The 19,419-nt window shown below is 43.9% G+C and overlaps 1 protein-coding gene and 1 long non-coding RNA gene across 2 annotated transcripts in view; one reads left to right on the top strand and one right to left on the bottom strand.

Annotated features, from left to right (window-relative positions):
• Window positions 1-4,552, bottom strand: part of LOC121689835 — a 36,110-nt gene extending 31,558 nt beyond the window's left edge. Inside the window, exons 1-4 of the mRNA XM_042070072.1 lie at window positions 4,379-4,552; window positions 3,871-4,272; window positions 3,718-3,765; window positions 3,387-3,512 (exon numbers count right to left, since the gene is read on the bottom strand). Coding sequence (XP_041926006.1) covers window positions 3,387-3,512; window positions 3,718-3,765; window positions 3,871-4,272; window positions 4,379-4,421 — 619 coding nt within the window. The 5' untranslated portion in view covers window positions 4,422-4,552. The remainder of the gene's footprint in view (window positions 1-3,386; window positions 3,513-3,717; window positions 3,766-3,870; window positions 4,273-4,378) is intronic.
• Window positions 2,110-19,023, top strand: LOC121689875. Its single transcript, XR_006024915.1, has 3 exons — window positions 2,110-2,180; window positions 4,559-4,560; window positions 18,920-19,023. It is a non-coding gene; the product is annotated as an uncharacterized LOC121689875 (long non-coding RNA).
• The last annotated feature ends 396 nt before the right edge of the window (window positions 19,024-19,419 follow it).

Consider the following 19,419-nt stretch of genomic DNA (forward strand, 5'->3'; position numbering starts at 1 on the left):
AGTTAAATGTGATATAAAACAATAATTGCAACAAATGATAAACAATTAGGTGGAGATATGCCCCGACCCGTGTTATTTCAAGGTCATTGAAAAGATTTTCGGGGAGCTCCGCATTCCTGCTGCCTATCCTCTCATGGCTAAACCCGGAACCCCCCACACACAGTCTCTACTAATGTGTTGTGCTGCTGCAGGTGTGTGTCCTTATGAATCACACACACACACACACACTCTACTAATGTGTTGTGCTGCTGCAGGTGTGTGTCCTTATGAACTGGAATCCCCCTTCACAGCTCCAGCAGCAGCTTCAGCACCCTGGACAGCTCCCACTGAGATCCTCAGAGATGCAGTGTGGAGATATTACATATATGTATGTATATACAGTACATCACAGCTCCAGCACCCTGGACAGCTCCCACTGAGCTGCAGTGCAGAGATGTGTGTGAGGCCCCATGGCTGTGAGGCCTCTCTGATCTCTCTGTGTTGGTGTGTGGGTCACCTCTGGTCCCATGGCTGTGAGGACTCTATATGTGGGTCACGTCTGGTCTACACAGAGGCTGTGAGGACTCTATGTGTGGGTCACGTCTGGTCCCATGGCTGTGAGGACTCTATGTGTGGTTCACGTCTGGTCTACACAGAGGCTGTGAGGACTCTATGTGTGGGTCACGTCTGGTCTACACAGAGGCTGTGAGGACTCTATGTGTGGGTCACGTCTGGTCCCATGGCTGTGAGGACTCTATGTGTGGGTCACGTCTGGTCTACACAGAGGCTGCTGTTGGTGACATGTCATGGATCCTAACATCTGTGTCTGACTGCAGCTCAAGGTGCAGGTGCAGGTGCAAGTGTCTCAGGGGACTTTCTCACTTATGCTGCTGAATGTCGTCTGTATCTAATGTTGTCTAGCACATTCTATCTATATCTGGTCATGTTGTCCTTATGACACACATTCATAATCATTTCCACAGAAAAGTGTTAGTTTAGTTTAGTTTTCTCTCCTTTGGGATGTGCACATAAACTGAGTCATTTGAGTTCAGTCTTTTATTTATTATATGATTAAAGAATACATACAATTTAAATTAGCAATGGATTTATATACAGTATGAATGTTTATACCATGGTCTAGGTTGAAAAGGGTGTCGTTTAAAAAGTGATATACTACACCTATGAAGTAGATCTGGTAAAAAAAGTTTAATCGCCGTTCCATATCAATGCTTATGAATGGTAACTATAACAACCATAGTAGGACGACGGTTGAGCCTGGAGGCAGGCTTCGCAACAATGGAATCAACTGTAAACAGCTGAGAACACTAACGATTTTAGCTCTAAAACTCATTTAGTATTAATAATTGATTTCATATTTATTTAATGACATGTGGATTGGTACATATGCTGTTTATCTAGTGGCAGCGTGTATGATGTGTGGGTTGGTACATATGCTGTTTATCTAGTGGCAGCGTGTATGATGTGTGGGTTGGTACATATGCTGTTTATCTAGTGGCAGCGTATATGACGTGTGGGTTGGTACATGTGCTGTTTATCTAGTTGCAGCGTATATGACGTGTGGGTTGGTACATGTGCTGTTTATCTAGTGGCAGCGTATATGACGTGTGGGTTGGTACATGTGCTGTTTATCTAGTGGCAGCGTATATGACGTGTGGGTTGGTACATGTGCTGTTTATCTAGTGGCAGCGTATATGACGTGTGGGTTGGTACATATGCTGTTTATCTAGTGGCAGTGTATGTGACGTGTGGGTTGGTACATACTGTATGCTGTTTATCTAGTGGCAGCGTATATGACGTGTGGGTTGGTACATATGCTGTTTATCTAGTGGCAGCGTATATGACGTGTGGGTTGGTACATATGCTGTTTATCTAGTGGCAGCGTATATGACGTGTGGGTTGGTACATGTGCTGTTTATCTAGTGGCAGCGTATATGACGTGTGGGTTGGTACATGTGCTGTTTATCTAGTGGCAGCGTATATGACGTGTGGGTTGGTACATGTGCTGTTTATCTAGTGGCAGCGTATATGACGTGTGGGTTGGTACATGTGCTGTTTATCTAGTGGCAGCGTATATGACGTGTGGGTTGGTACATGTGCTGTTTATCTAGTGGCAGCGTATATGACGTGTGGGTTGGTACATATGCTGTTTATCTAGTGGCAGCGTATATGACGTGTGGGTTGTCGGTCTGGAGGTTAAAGTTGCTTCTTTTCTTCTTCTTGCCAGAGAAGGTCAAAGCTGCATAGTTTAGAGAGTCTGAATCCTGAACCTGAAACAACACACACACAGACACACACACACACACACAAGATGTTTCATCTGTGTGAGAGCAATACACACACCAGTAGCATAGCCAGAAATGTCCAAGTGGGTGGGCACTGAAAAAAACGGGTGGGCAAAGCCAATTTGATTGAACATAAGAGAGGCCTAGATGAGATACACCATACAAGCATTAATCATAGGCATGTTGTATTTATGACATAAAAGTGGAATTTATTGAACGCATTTGATCACAGCTGACAAATTATGCAGAAACATTTTCAACCGGAGCAAAACAATGCATGAATGTAGCTTCGGTGCGTCACATGAAACACAATTGAGACAAGAGATTGACCATATTGGACAACTGCAAAGCCTTATCATAGACATGTTACATTCATGACATGAAAAGTAGAACTTATTGAACAAAAATGACACATTACACAGTCGGCTAAACATTTTAAACTTGCGCAAAACTGCATGAACCCAGCATCGGTGCGTTGCATAAATTAAAACACAAATTGAAGCAACAGCTTGACCATCTTTTTTAGATGGTGAACGTAAACGAAGGAAAGCCCTCTAATTGGACGGGCAAGACTGACAAGTAGACGGGCCTAGGCCCGTCAAGGCCCGCCCGTGGCTACGCGTATGACACACACCAAAGAGAGCAGTCTCTCATTACATATGACAACACACACACACACACAGACGTAACGCTTACAGTCAACGCCTTACACTCACCTGGTCAGGAGAAGATGATGTTTGATGACCAGAGGCTAACGGAGGAAGCAGAGAAAACAAGCGACCAGAGGATATGATGTAATCACATCCCATTATGACATCACTTAGATTAACAAATGGCATATTTGTTAGTAACATTTTTAATCATAAGATAATAAACAAGGAGACATTTGATTGTGTGTCCACTCCCTTAGGATGAATAAAGTATGTATCTATCTATCTAAGTATTGTGTGTGCTCTCTGTGACTGTGTGTGTGTGTGTGTGTGTGTGTGTTTGTGTGCAGTAGGAATGACAAAGGGAGTTATTTATATGTGTTTTTAATTCATGTTAGTGTGTGTTTTGTGTGAGTGAGTAGTTTACGTGGGTTAGAATATAAGACTAATGTACCCGTGTTCTGTCTGAGTCCACCTCTGTGTTTGGTCAGGATCAGGATGACCAGCACCACATTGAGAACAGCGCTGAGAACCCCCAGGACTAGAACCACGGTTCCACACACCCCACTGCAGAACCACCCTGCAGGAAGAGAACACACTCATAAGGACTAGAACCACAGTTCCACACACCCCACTGCAGAACCACCCTGCAGGAAGAGAGCACACTCACAAGGACAAGAACCACGGTTCCACACACCCATACCAGCACTGCAGTTCACAATACACCACACCATCAACACACACCACGCAGTTCACAACACACACACACACACACACACACATACCATTGTCTGTTGTCTCTGTAAGTTCTGCATCAGACTCCTCAACAGAAGCTGTGATCAATCAGAGAGACAGAATACACAAGTTGGGTTGATTATCATTTTAGATCCCAAATATGAATTTAAGAGAGTGAGAAATGGAGAGGGTTAAATGATTACCTGTGACGGTTAAATAGGTGACATTGTAGAAATCCATGCCGACTCCTAGAGTCGTCCCACAATAGTAAAGTCCAGAGTCAGACACACTCACACTCCTGATCTCTAACGCAGATGTGGAGGTCAGTTTGTTTACAGTCCCGTTAACGATAGCGCTGCTATAGCCATTGTGATACTGCACAGAGCTGTGCTGTTTTTTGTCTTCCTCCCCATAGTAGTGTATGGGCTCATAGTACCTTATGGTGAGGACAGGCACTGGAGGTGACTGGTTGGTTTGCTTCAGCCAGATAAATGAGGTATACCCATACTCACTCAAGCTGTGGGAACAGCTCATCTGGACCGACTGACCCTCACGCACCACCACTGAGGTGGACATGGACATGGAGAACACAGCCAGCAGCACACCTAACACACACGCACACACACAGCATACTGAATCATTAGGAAGCAAACGTTTAAAGCTGTTGTTGAATGTGGATAACAATACTGTATTGTAATTGGCATTACTCACCCGTTCTGTAGGAAATTAGCCCATAGAAAGAACAGTCCGCCATGGTGCGTACGAGTGTTGGTGTGTGTGTGCGTTTGTTTGCGTGGGTAAGTTTGTGGTACGGGGAGATGCTTGCTCGGTGGTCGTCTGATGATCACTGAGAGAGTGTCTGTAGAGATGACCTGAGTACATCATGAGGAGGCGTGTCTATCGCAAACACTCTCACAACCTATTAGTGGAAACAGGCGTAGTGCAACCAACCTAGCAGTGGAAACAGGCGTAGTGCAACCAACCTAGCAGTGGAAACAGGCTGTTACAGAAAGACCATGAGAGCAAAGAAGACAATATAATATGACGAGTTTATGATACGGCCCCTAGACACTGAGGGAGGAGTTTTGATCTGGAGGAGAGGGTTGATCTAGAGGGTTAAGAAAGATGACACAGGCCTACAGCTACCTCGTCCGTCTTTACTTCAGACATCAACAGGGAAGGCCAGGACTGTTTGCCTGTGCACACACACACACACACACACACACATAGATGCACACACTCACACACAAGACATAGGATTACCTCCTCCAAACTCATGATGTCATCTAAACTGTGTGATCTTTTAATTCCTTACTGTCCTCCTAGACCTCTCCGATCATCTTCCCAGTGTCTTCTTTGTGTTTCTTCTGCCTCTCTTGAATCCAAAGGTGACAGAGCTTTCTCTGGCTATGCTCCCCAGCTTTGGAATAGAGCTGCACAGTCCCGCCCACAGCCGAAATGCGGTTAGGTGCCGGATGTAAGATTCCCATTCATTTGTCCCATTGACGTTTGGAAAAATCCGTATCTAAAGAGTTTTACAGCATGTCTTAGGCTAACCAGCTACGGCATAACTCATAAGCATATAACATATCATTTCGAGTGAAAAAACGAAGAGAAAATCCCAAAAAAGTCAAAGGTACAAGAAAAAAATATGTGTACATATTTTAATTTCCGTGCGACGGAACTACTCGTCCCATAAACCACCGCGCCTCACTGAGTAATATAAGCAATGCATGCTATTTGAAATGCCATTTAAACCAGCAGCACACAAACCCTTTCCTCCGAACAGTGATTTTTATATAGTGACTGTGCAGTTAATAGCAGTTATTTCAGGAGTAATCGTGTAAATAATAGTGTTTTGATATTGAATTTTATATTTATCATTGTGTATTTTATATCGTGTGTGTGTGAAAGCGCTTAACGTTAGCAACATGGTGTGCCGTACGTTACCTGACTGTCATCCTATGCTGTCACTGCTCAGTCGGGCTGATGCATGGACCGGTGCATGGTCTGCTCTTGGACCACCATATTCAGTTTATTAATTTGCCGTGAATTATTACACAAAATGTTCATTAAATGCACAAAGAAGTATTCCTAGGTTAATGATTGATATGAATCATACAGTATGAAGGCTACAGTAGCCTAGCTAATGTTAACTAGCAGCATTAACGTTACCAACCTCCCTGCTTAACTCACCACAACTTTGTAGGTCTTGTCCCTCATGCTGGCCCTTACAAAACCCACAAGCTGACACTCGGATACACAACAGTCAATAATGTGACCCGATGGCTTTCACGACTTTGGACACTGACTAAAACATAATATATTTCATATATATTATTTCATATGTGTTGCAGCATGTAGGCTAATGTTAGCTGCATTATGTAATGACATACAATCTCAGAAATGCTAAAGGTTAGCCTGTCGGCTACCTGAAAAGTTTGAGTGTTTGAACTAACATTTACAGTGGTCTATTTGATAATGTATTGGCCCTGACTAAGTTCGTGTGATGTATAAACCACAATTTGATACAAGTACCAATATTAGTCAAGAAAATTTTTAATCATATTAAGATTTTCGCCATAGGCAGTAAAATACTCACAGCTTGACCATCTAGATGGTGAACGTAAACGAAGGAAAGCCCTCTAATTGGACGGGCAAGACTGACAAGACTGACAAAAAATCAATAATTTTCGCTGAGAGAGTTTCAAACTATGACCATAACGGCCTTTCCACCAATCAGAGGCATCACTGTGGGATTGTGGGATTGTTCAGGATTGTGGGTAATGAAGTACTTATCCAAGAGACTACTTATCCAAGTCTACCACGTGCAGTTAAGTTTTTATGGCTTATACCGCAATTGTCAATGGAGGAATTGCATTGAATTTTTACTTCCGGCATCGGCTGTGGGTGGGACTGTGCAGCTCTATAGCCTTCCTGATGTGGTGAAATCCTGCCCCACTATTAGTAGTTTTAAATCCAACCTAAAGACCTACCTCTTCTCCCTAGCTTTTAACACTCCCCCACTTCCTCACCTCTCCCTTTTTTTATATATATGTTTATATGTATGTATATGTATTATTGTTATTATTATTATTATTATTATTATTATTATTATTATTATTATTATTATTATTATTATTTTATGTAAAGCACTTTGGTGCAATGCTATTGCTTTGAAATGTGCTATATAAATAAATTTGACTTGACTTGACTAAACACCCAATCACAAATTTACTAATTATGACTGCATTATCTTACCCACCTATCATAGTGGCAACAATTACATTTCAAACACCCAAACACTCAATCAAATTGTTACACAATACAACATCCAACATCACATGCACACACACACACACACACCTGTCCAAAACACCAAATAAGGAGGGCCACTTGACAGGAACAACAAGGAGGTGGAGCTACCCTATCCCACCCAAAGCATTCTATTCATATTACAAATGTACATACTGTAACTACACTTATACATACCAATACTCTACTGCTCTTATACTGCTAATGCTATCATGCTGTAGACTATACTATACTCCACATTATACACATACCAATACTCTACTGCTCTTATACTGCTAATGCTATCTTGCTGTAGACTATACTCCATAGTCTACTGTACATATCTGTCTATACTGTTAATACTGCACATATACTGCACATTTTTACTACTCTTATAATGTTACTGTTAATACACTGCACATACCTATACATATGGTGCATATCTGTCTATATTGTCCATACATATCGTACATATCCATCTACCCCCCCTCCAAACACACACACACACACACACACCACCGACGCCCCCTTGTCTGAGCTGTACATATCTGTCTATATTGTCCATACTGCATATCCATATGTATTCTGCTCTAATAATGAACCCCCCCCCCCCCCCAATACACAGCACATTGTCTCATGAGGAAGCTTCTCCAACACACATATTGCACACTGCCCTCTCCCCACATACACAGCACACTATCCCATCTCCCCTGTCATCCCCCCAACACACACACCAAGACCCCTGGCAGTTGGGTTAGCCCCTTGAGCCGTGGATCTGCCCAAGGTTTCTTCCTTGGTAAGGGAGTTTTTCCTTGCCCCTGTTGCTCTTGGGTGCTCCTTGTTGGTGCCCCCCCCCCCCCATTCCAATCCTCCCACACCTTTCTTATGCAGCCCTTGCCACTTAATCTACTAAACCCCTCTTCTACTGCACTTTTTACCCCCCCCCCCCCCCCACACACACACACACACTTTGCACAAATAGGCTGACACCAGACATAATTTCACTGCATTTCTTCCAGTAACTATATGCATGTGACAATAAACTTCCTTGTATCCTTGTATCCTTGTATAATGCTACTGTTAATACACTGCACATATCCCTACTGTGAACCATGCCACTTGCTTACCTGTATACTACTGTCCACAATACTGTTTACACTGCACTACATGTCTATAATGTTCACATTGCACTACCTGTCTATAATGTTTGCACTTTGCACTAACTGCATTTCATTGCCTCTGTACTGGTACTCTGCACAATGACAGTAAAGTTGAATCTAATCTAATCTCATCTAATCAGCTCTGTGCTCTAAGGGGTTTTACAAGGTGTACATGCATGGTCTTTACACACATGCTTAGCTCTTTAGTGGAAAATTAGTTTGGTTTCACACACACACACACACACACACACACATCAGCTTAGACCTACAAGACAAGAAAACAGTACTGAAAACCACAGAAACACACACACACAAACAGGGCTATGTTTAGATGTATGCATTTGCTTTTGCACACTAACACATACACACACACACACACACACACAGAAACACATACACACTAACACTTAGAAACACACGCACACACACACACATTCACAGAAACACATTCAGTTCTCAGAGGTAAAGCAAAGAGAAGAGGTGATCAGCACATATTAGGCAGCTTTCACACTGACACACTTTTTCACCTCCAGAAAGTGAGAACTCCAAAGACGTGACTGTTACAAATAAAGGTGGAAAGTTGTTGAGTGCATGTTATTGCTACGATACAGCGAAGTTAACTGAATAGCTACCTTCTGGTTTGGCTAAACCAGGTAGCTAAGCAACAACCCATTATTGAAAAATATGCAGCCTCAAAACCTGAACTATTTTTAACTTTGAATTTGAAAACCTGGAGGTGAAAAAAGTGTGTCAGTGTGATCGGACCCTTTCAGATAACAGGCAGAGAGAAACCACAACAAAGACAAAGCATACAGGCCTGCACATGTAGAACCTGATAGACAAAAGCATACAGGCCTACTCATGTAGAACCTGATAGAAAAGGTGATACACCAGTGTTGTGCAGACAGTCAATAAGCATCTGTTATACTAACCCCCATGGGAACTAGCATCTGTTATACTATTAACCATGTGTACTAGCATCTGTTATACTAAAACTCATGGGTACTAGCATCTGTTATACTTAAACCCATGGGTACTAGCGTCTGTTGTACTAAAACCCATGTGTACTAGCATCTGTTATACAAAAAGCCATGGGTACTAGCATCTGTTATACTTAAACCCATGGGTACTAGCATCTGTTATACTAAAACCCATGTGTACTAGCATCTGTTATACTTAAACCCATGTGTACTAGCTGTCTGTGTTTACGTTCCACCTCGAGCTCTCCCGGATACAGCGCGTGACGTCACCCACTCCACAATCGCAAGGCTTCAAACCCAACACACTGATGCCTTTTTTGTGATCTCTGGCGACTTCAATCACATAACACTGGATTCCGCACTCACAAATTTCTACCAGTTTGTTGACTGCCCTACAAGAAAAATGTATGCAAACGTGAGGGATGCATACAGTGCAAACCCCCTTCAGACCACAACCTCATTCATCTCCAGCCAATGTACAAGCCCAAAGTACAGAGGCTACCAGTTGCCACACGCACCTTCAGAAAGTGGACACCTGAAGCGGATGAGGCTCTGAGAGACAGGCTCTGTGTTACAGAATGGATAGGACTTAGAGGAGGTCACACAGTGCACAACTGACTACCTGAACTTCTGTATGGACATTGTTGTTCCCACCAGAACTGTACGCTGCTTTCCCAATAACAAGCCTTGGATAGCCAGCAATGTCAAGACCCTTCTTAACAGGAAAAAGATGGCGTTCAGAGAGGGGGACATGGCAGAGCTGAGGCGCGTGCAAGGGGAACTCAAAGTCAAGCTGAAGGAGGCTAAGGAGGACAACAGAAGGAAGGTGGAACAGAAGCTGCAGGAAAACAACATGAAGGAGGCATGGGACGGCATGAAGATTATCACTGGTCTGAAGAAGAGCAGCAGCTCTGTGGAGGGGGACCTGGACAGGGCGAACCAGCTGAACCACTTCTACAACAGGTTTGACTGCCCTGCTCCGGCTCCAATGGGAGTGGTCTGTCCACCACCCCCGGCTGACTCAGACATGGCTCTTGTTTGCGTGCCTGCCCTACCCCCACCTCCCAGCCTCCTAGTCTCTCCAGCTCTGCATCCCGATGACACCCAACGACCTAAGCCACCATCACCGCCTGACGCCTCCTTGCCTGTGCCTGTTGAGGTGTCCACGACTCTGGCAGCCTTGACAGGGACATCAAGGAGGTGGTCATCCCCCAGCCCCACACCCCCTCAATACCAGTGCAACACTCACCTCCATCATCACAGGCTATCGTACCCCCACCATCACTGGATATTGCACCCCTCCCCCACATGGTGATCACGAACAATGAGGTGACAACGACCTCAGTCAACAGCCATCAGACACACAGATCCCAGATGCACCCCATCCCCACCCCTCCCCTTACACCCCACATCATCACAGAAAATCAAGTGAGCGCTAAACTAAAGAAACTTCACACAAATAAGGCAGCGGGGCCTGACAGACTGTGTCCAAGGCTACTCAAGGCCTGTGCTGCTGAACTGGGGGAGCCACTGAAGCACATCTTCAATTTGATCCTACGCCTTGGACAAGTTCCAACACTGTGGAAGACATCATGTCTCACCCCTGTCGCTAAAAAGCCACACCCTAGTGAGCTTAATGACTACAGACCTGTCGCTCTTACATCACATGTGATGAAGACAATGGAGCGATTGGTCTTAGGCATGCTCAGACCCCAGGTACGCCATGCACTAGACCCGTTACAGTTTGCATACCAGGAGAAAGTGGGCGTGGACGATGCCATCACTTATCTTCTACACAGGACACATTCCCACTTAGACAAGGGGAAAAGTGCTGTGAGAATCATGTTCTTTGATTTCTCAAGTGCTTTTAACACCATCCAACCCCTCAGACTGGGAGACACGCTCTTGCAGATGGGTGTGGACACTCACCTGGTAACCTGGATTACAGATTACCTGACCGGCCGACCACAGTTCGTCAGACTGAAGAACTGTCTCTCTGACACTGTGATCAGCAGCATCGGAGCGCCACAGGGAACTGTGCTCTCTCCAGTCCTGTTCACCCTGTACACATCTGACTTCTGCTACAACACCGAGTCATGCCACATGCAGAAGTTTTCTGACGATACTGCAATTGTGGGGTGTATAAGGAACGGGCAGGAGGAGGAGTACAGAAGCCTGGTGGAGGACTTTGTGCAGTGGTGCAAACTCAATCATCTTCAACTCAACACTTCAAAGACCAAGGAGATGGTGGTGGATTTCCGCAGGTCTAAGCCCGCTCTGCTACCAGTCTCCATTGATGGGGTCAATGTTGAGGTGGTAAGCACCTACAAGTATCTGGGTCTCCACCTGGACAATAAACTAGACTGGTCAGCCAACACTGATGCACTCTACAAGAAAGGGCAGAGCAGGCTGTACTTCCTGAGGAGGCTGCGGTCCTTCAATGTGTGCAGCAAGCTCCTCAGGATGTTCTACCAGTCTGTTGTTGCCAGTGTCCTCTTCTATGCAGTGGTATGTTGGGGAGGAAGCACAAGGAAGAAGGATGCGGGGCGAATTGACAGGCTGGTAAGGAAAGCTGGCTCTGTAGTGGGAGCTGAACTGGAGTGCATCACTTCACTATCTGATAAAGGGACCCTGAACAAACTAATCAAAATCTTGGACAATGAGTGTCATCCACTCCACAGCACTATTGTTAAGCAGAAGAGCCTGATCAGCTGGAGACTTCGTTCACTGCCTTGCACAACAGACAGTTGTGCCACACCTTTCTTAATATAGTTATTTATATAGATATATAGATTTTATTCTTGCACTGTTGCACTGTTTGACTTACTCATTTGCACCCTCACCATGACACTCATTCACACAGAGCACCTTACCTTACCTTATGCACAGAGAATCACAGGCTCAGTCCCTGCTTCAGTCATTGCAAGCACCTCTTGATTGATTAATCACCCACTATGTGGATACTGTTTTTTAGAATTGATTTAGATTATGTGTAATTTAGTATAATTTGTATTTTGTATTATAATTTTGTATTTTAGTATATTTAGTATATTCTTTATCTTCTATAGTCCTTATTGCTTAGTTGTGTTTTTTTATATTATATACTTTTAATTACTTTTTCTGCTGTTAGTGAATGTGTGTGTGTTGTCTGTATGCTACTGAGACCTTGAATTTCCCCTAGGGATCAATAAAGTATCTATCTATCTATCTATCTATCATCTGTTATACTAAAACCCATGGGTACTAGCATATGTAGCAGTTGTGTAGTGTTTTTTTGTCATTCCAATTCTACCAATTTCAAAAATGTGCGCCTTCTACAGGCAATCCAGTTGACCCTATACATATATATATGACTGTTCAATCGCAATAAGAACGGAATACAACACCTCTTTTATTCCGATGAAAATTCTAATGGTATCAGCAGTTTTATTCTGATCAAGATGTTTATATGTGTCATGTTCATCCCGATTGGGCCATTATTCTGATTCTAATCGGATTAAAAGTGTCCATAAAGCCACCTACAGTGGGCAGTGCTTCGAATTGGCCAGCTTCACTCGCGGTCCGCGCGTGGGATCACGCGGTATCACGCGACTTTAATTTGTATTTTTCCAGTGAGACGCTGCAACAACCCAAACAACCGGTAGATGGCTCAAGTGAGCAGGGTGTCTCGTAAAAAGAAATGGAGCCTGGAAAACCCTACACAGACTTCACTACAGACTTTAGCAGACTGGTTTAGAAATAATGTAATAGCCAGAAATATGCCTGCCCTAATAAAGAAATATTTGGTTAACTGCGAGTGAATCCCGTTTGCAGCCGTAGAGACGCAGGACAAATGAAACATTCTGGTTTTCTCCGAGTGCAACGATGATAGACAGACATCATTTGGACAAAATATAGAGTATTAACCTCCGTTGCTCAGCCAAATGCCTTCCTTTTACATCCTGTTATCACGGAGTTAGGCCTACAGGCGATAAACGATTTTTGATGGTCACAAGTTTACTTCATTTGGGACTGTTCGTTATTTATTTAAGGGGCTACCGGAGGAGTTTGGGGAGCATTAGTCCAAAAAGACGTGACCCTCCCAGCAATACATTTTTCTATGACCCTCCAAAGTGATTATGAAAAAATCACTGTCAACTTTTTCCGGGTTTATCGCCTACTGTATTTTAACGTTTTCACATATTTGGCCATAAGCCGTTTATCATAGGCTATCACGAAACCAAACTACAAAGGCGAACACTTTAACAGGGGGAATTAATTGGGCATGAATCATTTTCATTGGGCATACCGTGCCGTGCCGTCCACAGCTCTTCAGTTCTGACAAAGCCAAAATTACTCCTTTTGAAACAATGAGTGCAGGAAGGGGGGGGGGGGGGGGGGGGTCCCAAGCAGCTTTCAGCCATAAGTACTTTGAGAACATTTCAATTCACCCGACACTAATATTCAAAATGTTGAAAACTATTTCGGCATAGCCTATAAAGCAGTTTAATTAAATGGAATGTTAGTTGTAAACAAACGAGCTACTTGGTGAGGCTTGGCCTCACAGATGCGCTCGTGCCTTAGATGGCAGGAAAAATCTTCACGATAGGCCTTTTAACTAACCACCCGATTCACGTTGGCTGGGGGGAAGGGGGGCCATCAGACAATTGTGCCCAGTTAATCCGGCCCTTCCCCCAAAAAATCACACCTTCCCACCTCTGACAGCTTAAAAGAAGTCAAGAGGACTCCTTACTCACAGACCTATTCACAAACCTGCGGTTTTGAAATCCTATGCAGCTACAGGAGCTTCCAATCGCGAGGAAGCAATTTTGCATTGTAGGCATAACTAACATGCAATAACGCCGCCAACAACAACCAAAACTAGGCTAGTCATTGTCAACATGTAAATTAAATGTAACATTATTGTGAATCAAATTAAAATGTTCTCTTTTGCAAACGTAGGCATAGTAACAGAATAATTTAATAATGTTACAAGATACTACATCAATCCATATGTTTCATTGGGCTACTAGGCTATTTGTTTTGCCTTGATTCATTTAGGCTAGGCCTTTTTATTCAGGGGCCATATTCACAAAGAATTTTAAGGCTAAAAGTAGCTCCTAACTGGCAATTTAGGAGCAACTCCTAAAAATAATGGGCGTGTCACTCCTAACTTTAGGACTCCTAATTTTTTCACAAAAAGTAATTCACGAAGCATTTTAGACCTAAAAGTAGCACCTAAGTCTGGGACAGCTTAAGTCGAGAGGACTCCTAACTCACTAAGACCTATTCATAAACAGCTTTTTTGTGGCATTTTACGTTGCGATGTTTTGAAATAGCCTATGCGCAACAGGAGCTTCCAATTGCGAGGGAACAATTTTGCATTCATAAAAGGGATGCAATAACGCCACCAACAACAACACAAACTACTCATTGTTAACATGGAAATGAAATGTAACGTTTCATTGTGAATCAAATTAAAATGTTCTCCTCTTTGCAAACGTAGCCTAGGGATATGGTGACAGATTAATTTAATAAATGTTGCAAAGGTAGGCTACTGCATCAATCCATAGGCCTATGTTTCATTAGGCTACTAAGCTATTTGTTTTGCCTTACTCTTTATTCATTTAGGCTAGGCCTTTTTATTCAGTTATTAATCATCTTCCGTCCTTCACACTACTTGTGTAGCGCACGCATTCTCCGACCTGTCACCTGTCAGTCATCATCGGAAGAGAGGTGTTTGGAATTCCCGCGTTACAATCGTCAGCCAATCAAGGTGGTCACTTCAGTCAAGCTCGTGCATGAGTAATGACGTCATCCATAGCCACGAAGACTCACTCCTAGTTTAGGAGTTGTCTGAAAGGCTTTGTGAATAACTTTTAAGAGAAAACTCCAATCTAAAATCTTTAAGTGCGATTTAGGAGTAGCCTACTCCTAGTAGTAAGATAAAAGCCTTTGTGAATAGCCTACGGCCCCAGTTATTCATCATAATCCGTCCTTGTGTAGCGCACGCATTCTGAGACCTGTCACTCATCATCGTAAGGGAGGTGTTTGGAATCATGCCCGCGTTACAATCATCAGCCAATCAGCCAATCAAGGTGGTCACGCTTGCCCATTTACCCAAATTAATGGTCGAATATTACTGATAATCATTGTTATTTAAGAACATGCAGTGTGCGTAGGGTACCAAAAACATCTTGCTCGTAAAAAAGCATCATAACGCACATTCTGGCGGGTCTGTTATTTACTGTAGGCTGCGCAAACCACATGCCTTTATTTTGAGCAAGCCTGCATTCATCGCGGCATTCATTCAACCTTTATTTATTCTCGGAGGGTCATTGAGGGAAGCCCTCATTTTCAATGAAGCCGAAATTACAGAAGCGAAGCAAAGCGCTCCACAAACAAGACAACATTCGAGGCCTTCTGTTGAAGAATTTTATATAAAGTCTGCGCTGACAGTAATCCTCCTGCCCCTGATAGGCCTACCACAGCTGTGGATAGTGTGGAATGTTCAAGTAATAACACAATCCAATGTGTGTCTCAATTGTCCCCCGCTGACCACCTCACACATTTCTCTAGATTTTGCAACGAACTTACATGACACAATGCCATAAAATATGCCAGTTTTAGGACACAGAATAATGTTTGTAATGATACCAGGTAGGCCAGGTATTGTCGAAGGTGCATGGTGAAGTGAAATTCTTACTTTGGAAAACAAACATTTGCCGATATCATCGCCGATCATCAGAATATTGCAATAGATTCTGTGTTCTGGACTGCAGGTAACTTGTTAAGCCAGTGGTTATCAAACTTTTATTTCATTCCCCACTTTGATCAAGGGGCATGACTGATGATAGTGGAGATAACGTGTTATCCCGAGGCTTTTGCAAGTCAGCATCTTCGACGGTAGTCTATTAAAAATTAAAAAAAGTTTTCGATGTCCCAAACGGAGAGCCATACTTTATTGTTTTTAACGATCTCTATGCTACTCACAAAAATGTAGGCATGGGGACATGATGAAGTAGGCTATCCAACTGTCGTGTGTTAAATTATTGTGATTACGAGCCAGTGGTTTTCAAACATTATGTGTGACTCGGACATCTAACTAAATGGAACAGGCTCATATCGTCCTCGCATTCGCAAAATGAGGACCAGTGTTTTGTCAAATTGCAAATAGCTATTCGTTTTAACTATTTTTTTTTTATGATAGTAGCCTATACAAAAAGCACTTTATACTATCTTAATATTGGAATATGGGGAGGGAAGTGGCGCGTCTGCAGTCAGCCAAATATGAATGTAATTCTGCGGCATAAAGCAGATGTAATTGTTTACAGAAAAATAAAAATGACATGTCAAGCAGTCAATTGACTACATTGCAGTCAAGAAGTAGGGCAAATTAATTTACGAAACCAAAACGTGGGTCATAGTTGTCTAAGCCTCTATTGCGTAGCCTGTTAAAAACGTCGCCAGATAGTATTAAATCGGCAACAACATTGTTTTCTGCAGAAGCCTACCCAAGGCTACAGATTAATTCTGAACAGTTATTTCTCTACTGGCTCAATTATCACACCACTGTTTTGATTTGCGTAGTTGCGTTAACCCCAACACTGACAATAATGTAGACGGCAAATTTCGATTTCCGTGTAGTCAAGCCTTAAGCCATACCCAAGTAGCCTAAATCGAGGTAATGTTTAATTATGCATGATTTATTTTGTTATTGAATTCGTAGGCTGGGATTACTCTCGGCAACAATTATGTAAGGGACGGCAGGCAGAGCGATGTACAGTGGCAGAGCGACGCACAGTGGCTGAAAGTGGTACTAAAGCTTCTCGCAGCTTCACGCCGCGTAATGCGCGAATGAAGTGGTCATTTGAAAGCGATGCCCACTGTAATGACTCATGGGTTCAGGTTATGTGTCTCTGTGGTTAACTCTGGCCTATTCAAGGTATGTTGCTCGTGCACCTGTTTGATTTAGAGAATTTGATTTAGAGAAATAATGAATGCGTAATTGAAGCCTTTAGTTATTTCAATTCAAAATCACTTTACTGCCCCCCGGGGGCAATGAAATTGGATATTTAATTGAAGAATACACAGTATGACAGGTTACAATGTAAGTTGTAATAGTATTGTAACGATTTGATAGTGACACACACAGTTGTCCAATCAAAAGGTTTATTAGCTGAGAACGAGAGCAGGGACACAGACACAGAACACAATACACACGGGGCAGGTCAAGTACACACACACGCTACACATACAGGGGTGGACGCAGCCCCCCCACACAAAAAGGATCAGACACGAGGGAGAACTAAAAGGGAAACATGTCACAATAAAGACGCTAACTTTACACTCATAACTTAATACAGAAATAAACCCCCAAATGTTCGCCCCCGTATCCCAGCATGCCCTGCGTGGGAAAACGCTAACAATGTCTTGTGCGCCGACGTTACATAGCTCCCCCAACAAGCCATTGCCGTCCTCGGCAATGACCACGAGGTAGCCACATGCTAACGTCGGCGCGCGTCGCCCGCCACTCAGTTCAGTGCGACAGTACCGCCAACTCACGTGGGGTGCACACGCCGCAGGAGCTCACTCAACGGGGCGCCACGCTGCTAGCAGTCCAGTGCGGGCGTGCTAGCAGCCACGTGGCCGTCCCCGCTCGTCACCAGCTCCCTCTCAGCAGCCGCCCTCAGGCTGCACTTTCCGCGGCGTGTCACCGCGGCACTCCTCCTCTCCTGGCGGGGCCCTAGGTGGCCTTTTCAACCGTCGACACTGTACCAAGCACCGGGGTTCGAGGGGGGTCAGATGAAGCTGCACCAACGCCACTCCGCTCCGTAGATTCACCGACCAGAACAGACAGGCACCGACTCCACAGCAACCGGACTGCACTGAGCTCTCCCGCTGCAGCTACCGTCTTCGGCGTCCCTCCTCGTGTTGCCTCCTCGCAGAGCCGTCCTGCTCTGCTCCCGGCCCGTTCCACTCCCTCGCGGCCTCAGCGAAGGCATGACCCCCGAGATGGCCATGCTATCGAACACCACAAACTTTTTTTTTTTTTTTTTTTTAAAAGGCGCCGGCCAACAGGCCAACTAGAACGGGCGCCCACACAGCACGGTGCCTCTCACACGCACCCAAACGTTTTAAAGTTCAGAGTTCAGAGGGCCTTTCCATCGAAGCTGCCCCACCGTCGTGAGTTCGCTGCCCCCAGCGCCTCTGCCAACCGTCCGTCGTCCAGGAACCTCTACCTCGCCGCTCTCCCTCGGCTCTGCTCATGCGTCGCGGCCGCCGCCAGCTCCAGCCCAGGCCAGGCCAGCGTCGTCTTCTCCGCGAAATAAACAGGAAGTAGATTGGGAACCAACTAGAATGTTCAAGCATTGTTTTTGTTTTTATTGTTGAAAGGGTCTATAGTCTGTGTCTAATTCTAGTGCTGTATGTTGTCTAGCACATTCCATTTGTATTGTCTGTGTCTAATTCTAGTGCTGTATGTTGTCTAGCACATTCCATTTGTACTGTCTGTGTCTAATTCTACATTACATTTGTACCTGGTCACGATTATCCTTATGACGCACATTCATAATAATTTCCACAGAAAAGTGTTAGTTTAGTTTAGTTTTCTCTCCTTTGGGACATGCACATGAACTGAGTCATTTGAGTTCAGTCTTTTATTTATTATATGATTAAAGAATACATACAATTTCAATTAGCAATGGATTTATATACAGTATGAATGTATATATTAATCCAATAACTGTGTTTGCACTAAACATGTTTTACTGAGGGTTTATGCAAGAACTTCTATTTTATATCCACACGAAACATCCAGAAATCTTTCTTCATTTCAGCGTTTATCTAGTGGCAGCGTATATGACGTGTGGGTTGGTACATATGCTGTTTATCTAGTGGCAGTGTATGTGACGTGTGGGTTGGTACATGTGCTGTTTATCTAGTGGCAGCGTATATGATATATATGATGTATATCTCTCTCTAGGAGACAGCACTGACCACTCTCTCTCTCTCTAGGAGACAGCACGGACTACTCTCTCTCTCTCTCTCTAGGAGACAGCACTGACCACTCTCTCTAGTCGTCGAGTGGTCAGTGCTCTCTCTAGGAGACAGCACTGACCTCTCTCTGTTTCTAGGAGACAGCACTGACCACTCTCTCTCTCTCTCTTTCTAGGAGACAGCACTGACCACTCTCTAAAAATCTGTAAGTGAAATCTGTTGCAATAATACCAACTCACCACTAGATGACAGACTTCCCCCCAAGAATTCAACCGGGAAATACACAATGTAAACACAGGAGCAACTCTCCACTCCCCCTGCCATTCTCTCCCTCACTCTC

Source organism: Alosa sapidissima, chromosome 18 (assembly GCF_018492685.1).
Source record: "Alosa sapidissima isolate fAloSap1 chromosome 18, fAloSap1.pri, whole genome shotgun sequence".
Taxonomy (NCBI): Eukaryota; Metazoa; Chordata; class Actinopteri; order Clupeiformes; family Clupeidae; genus Alosa; species Alosa sapidissima.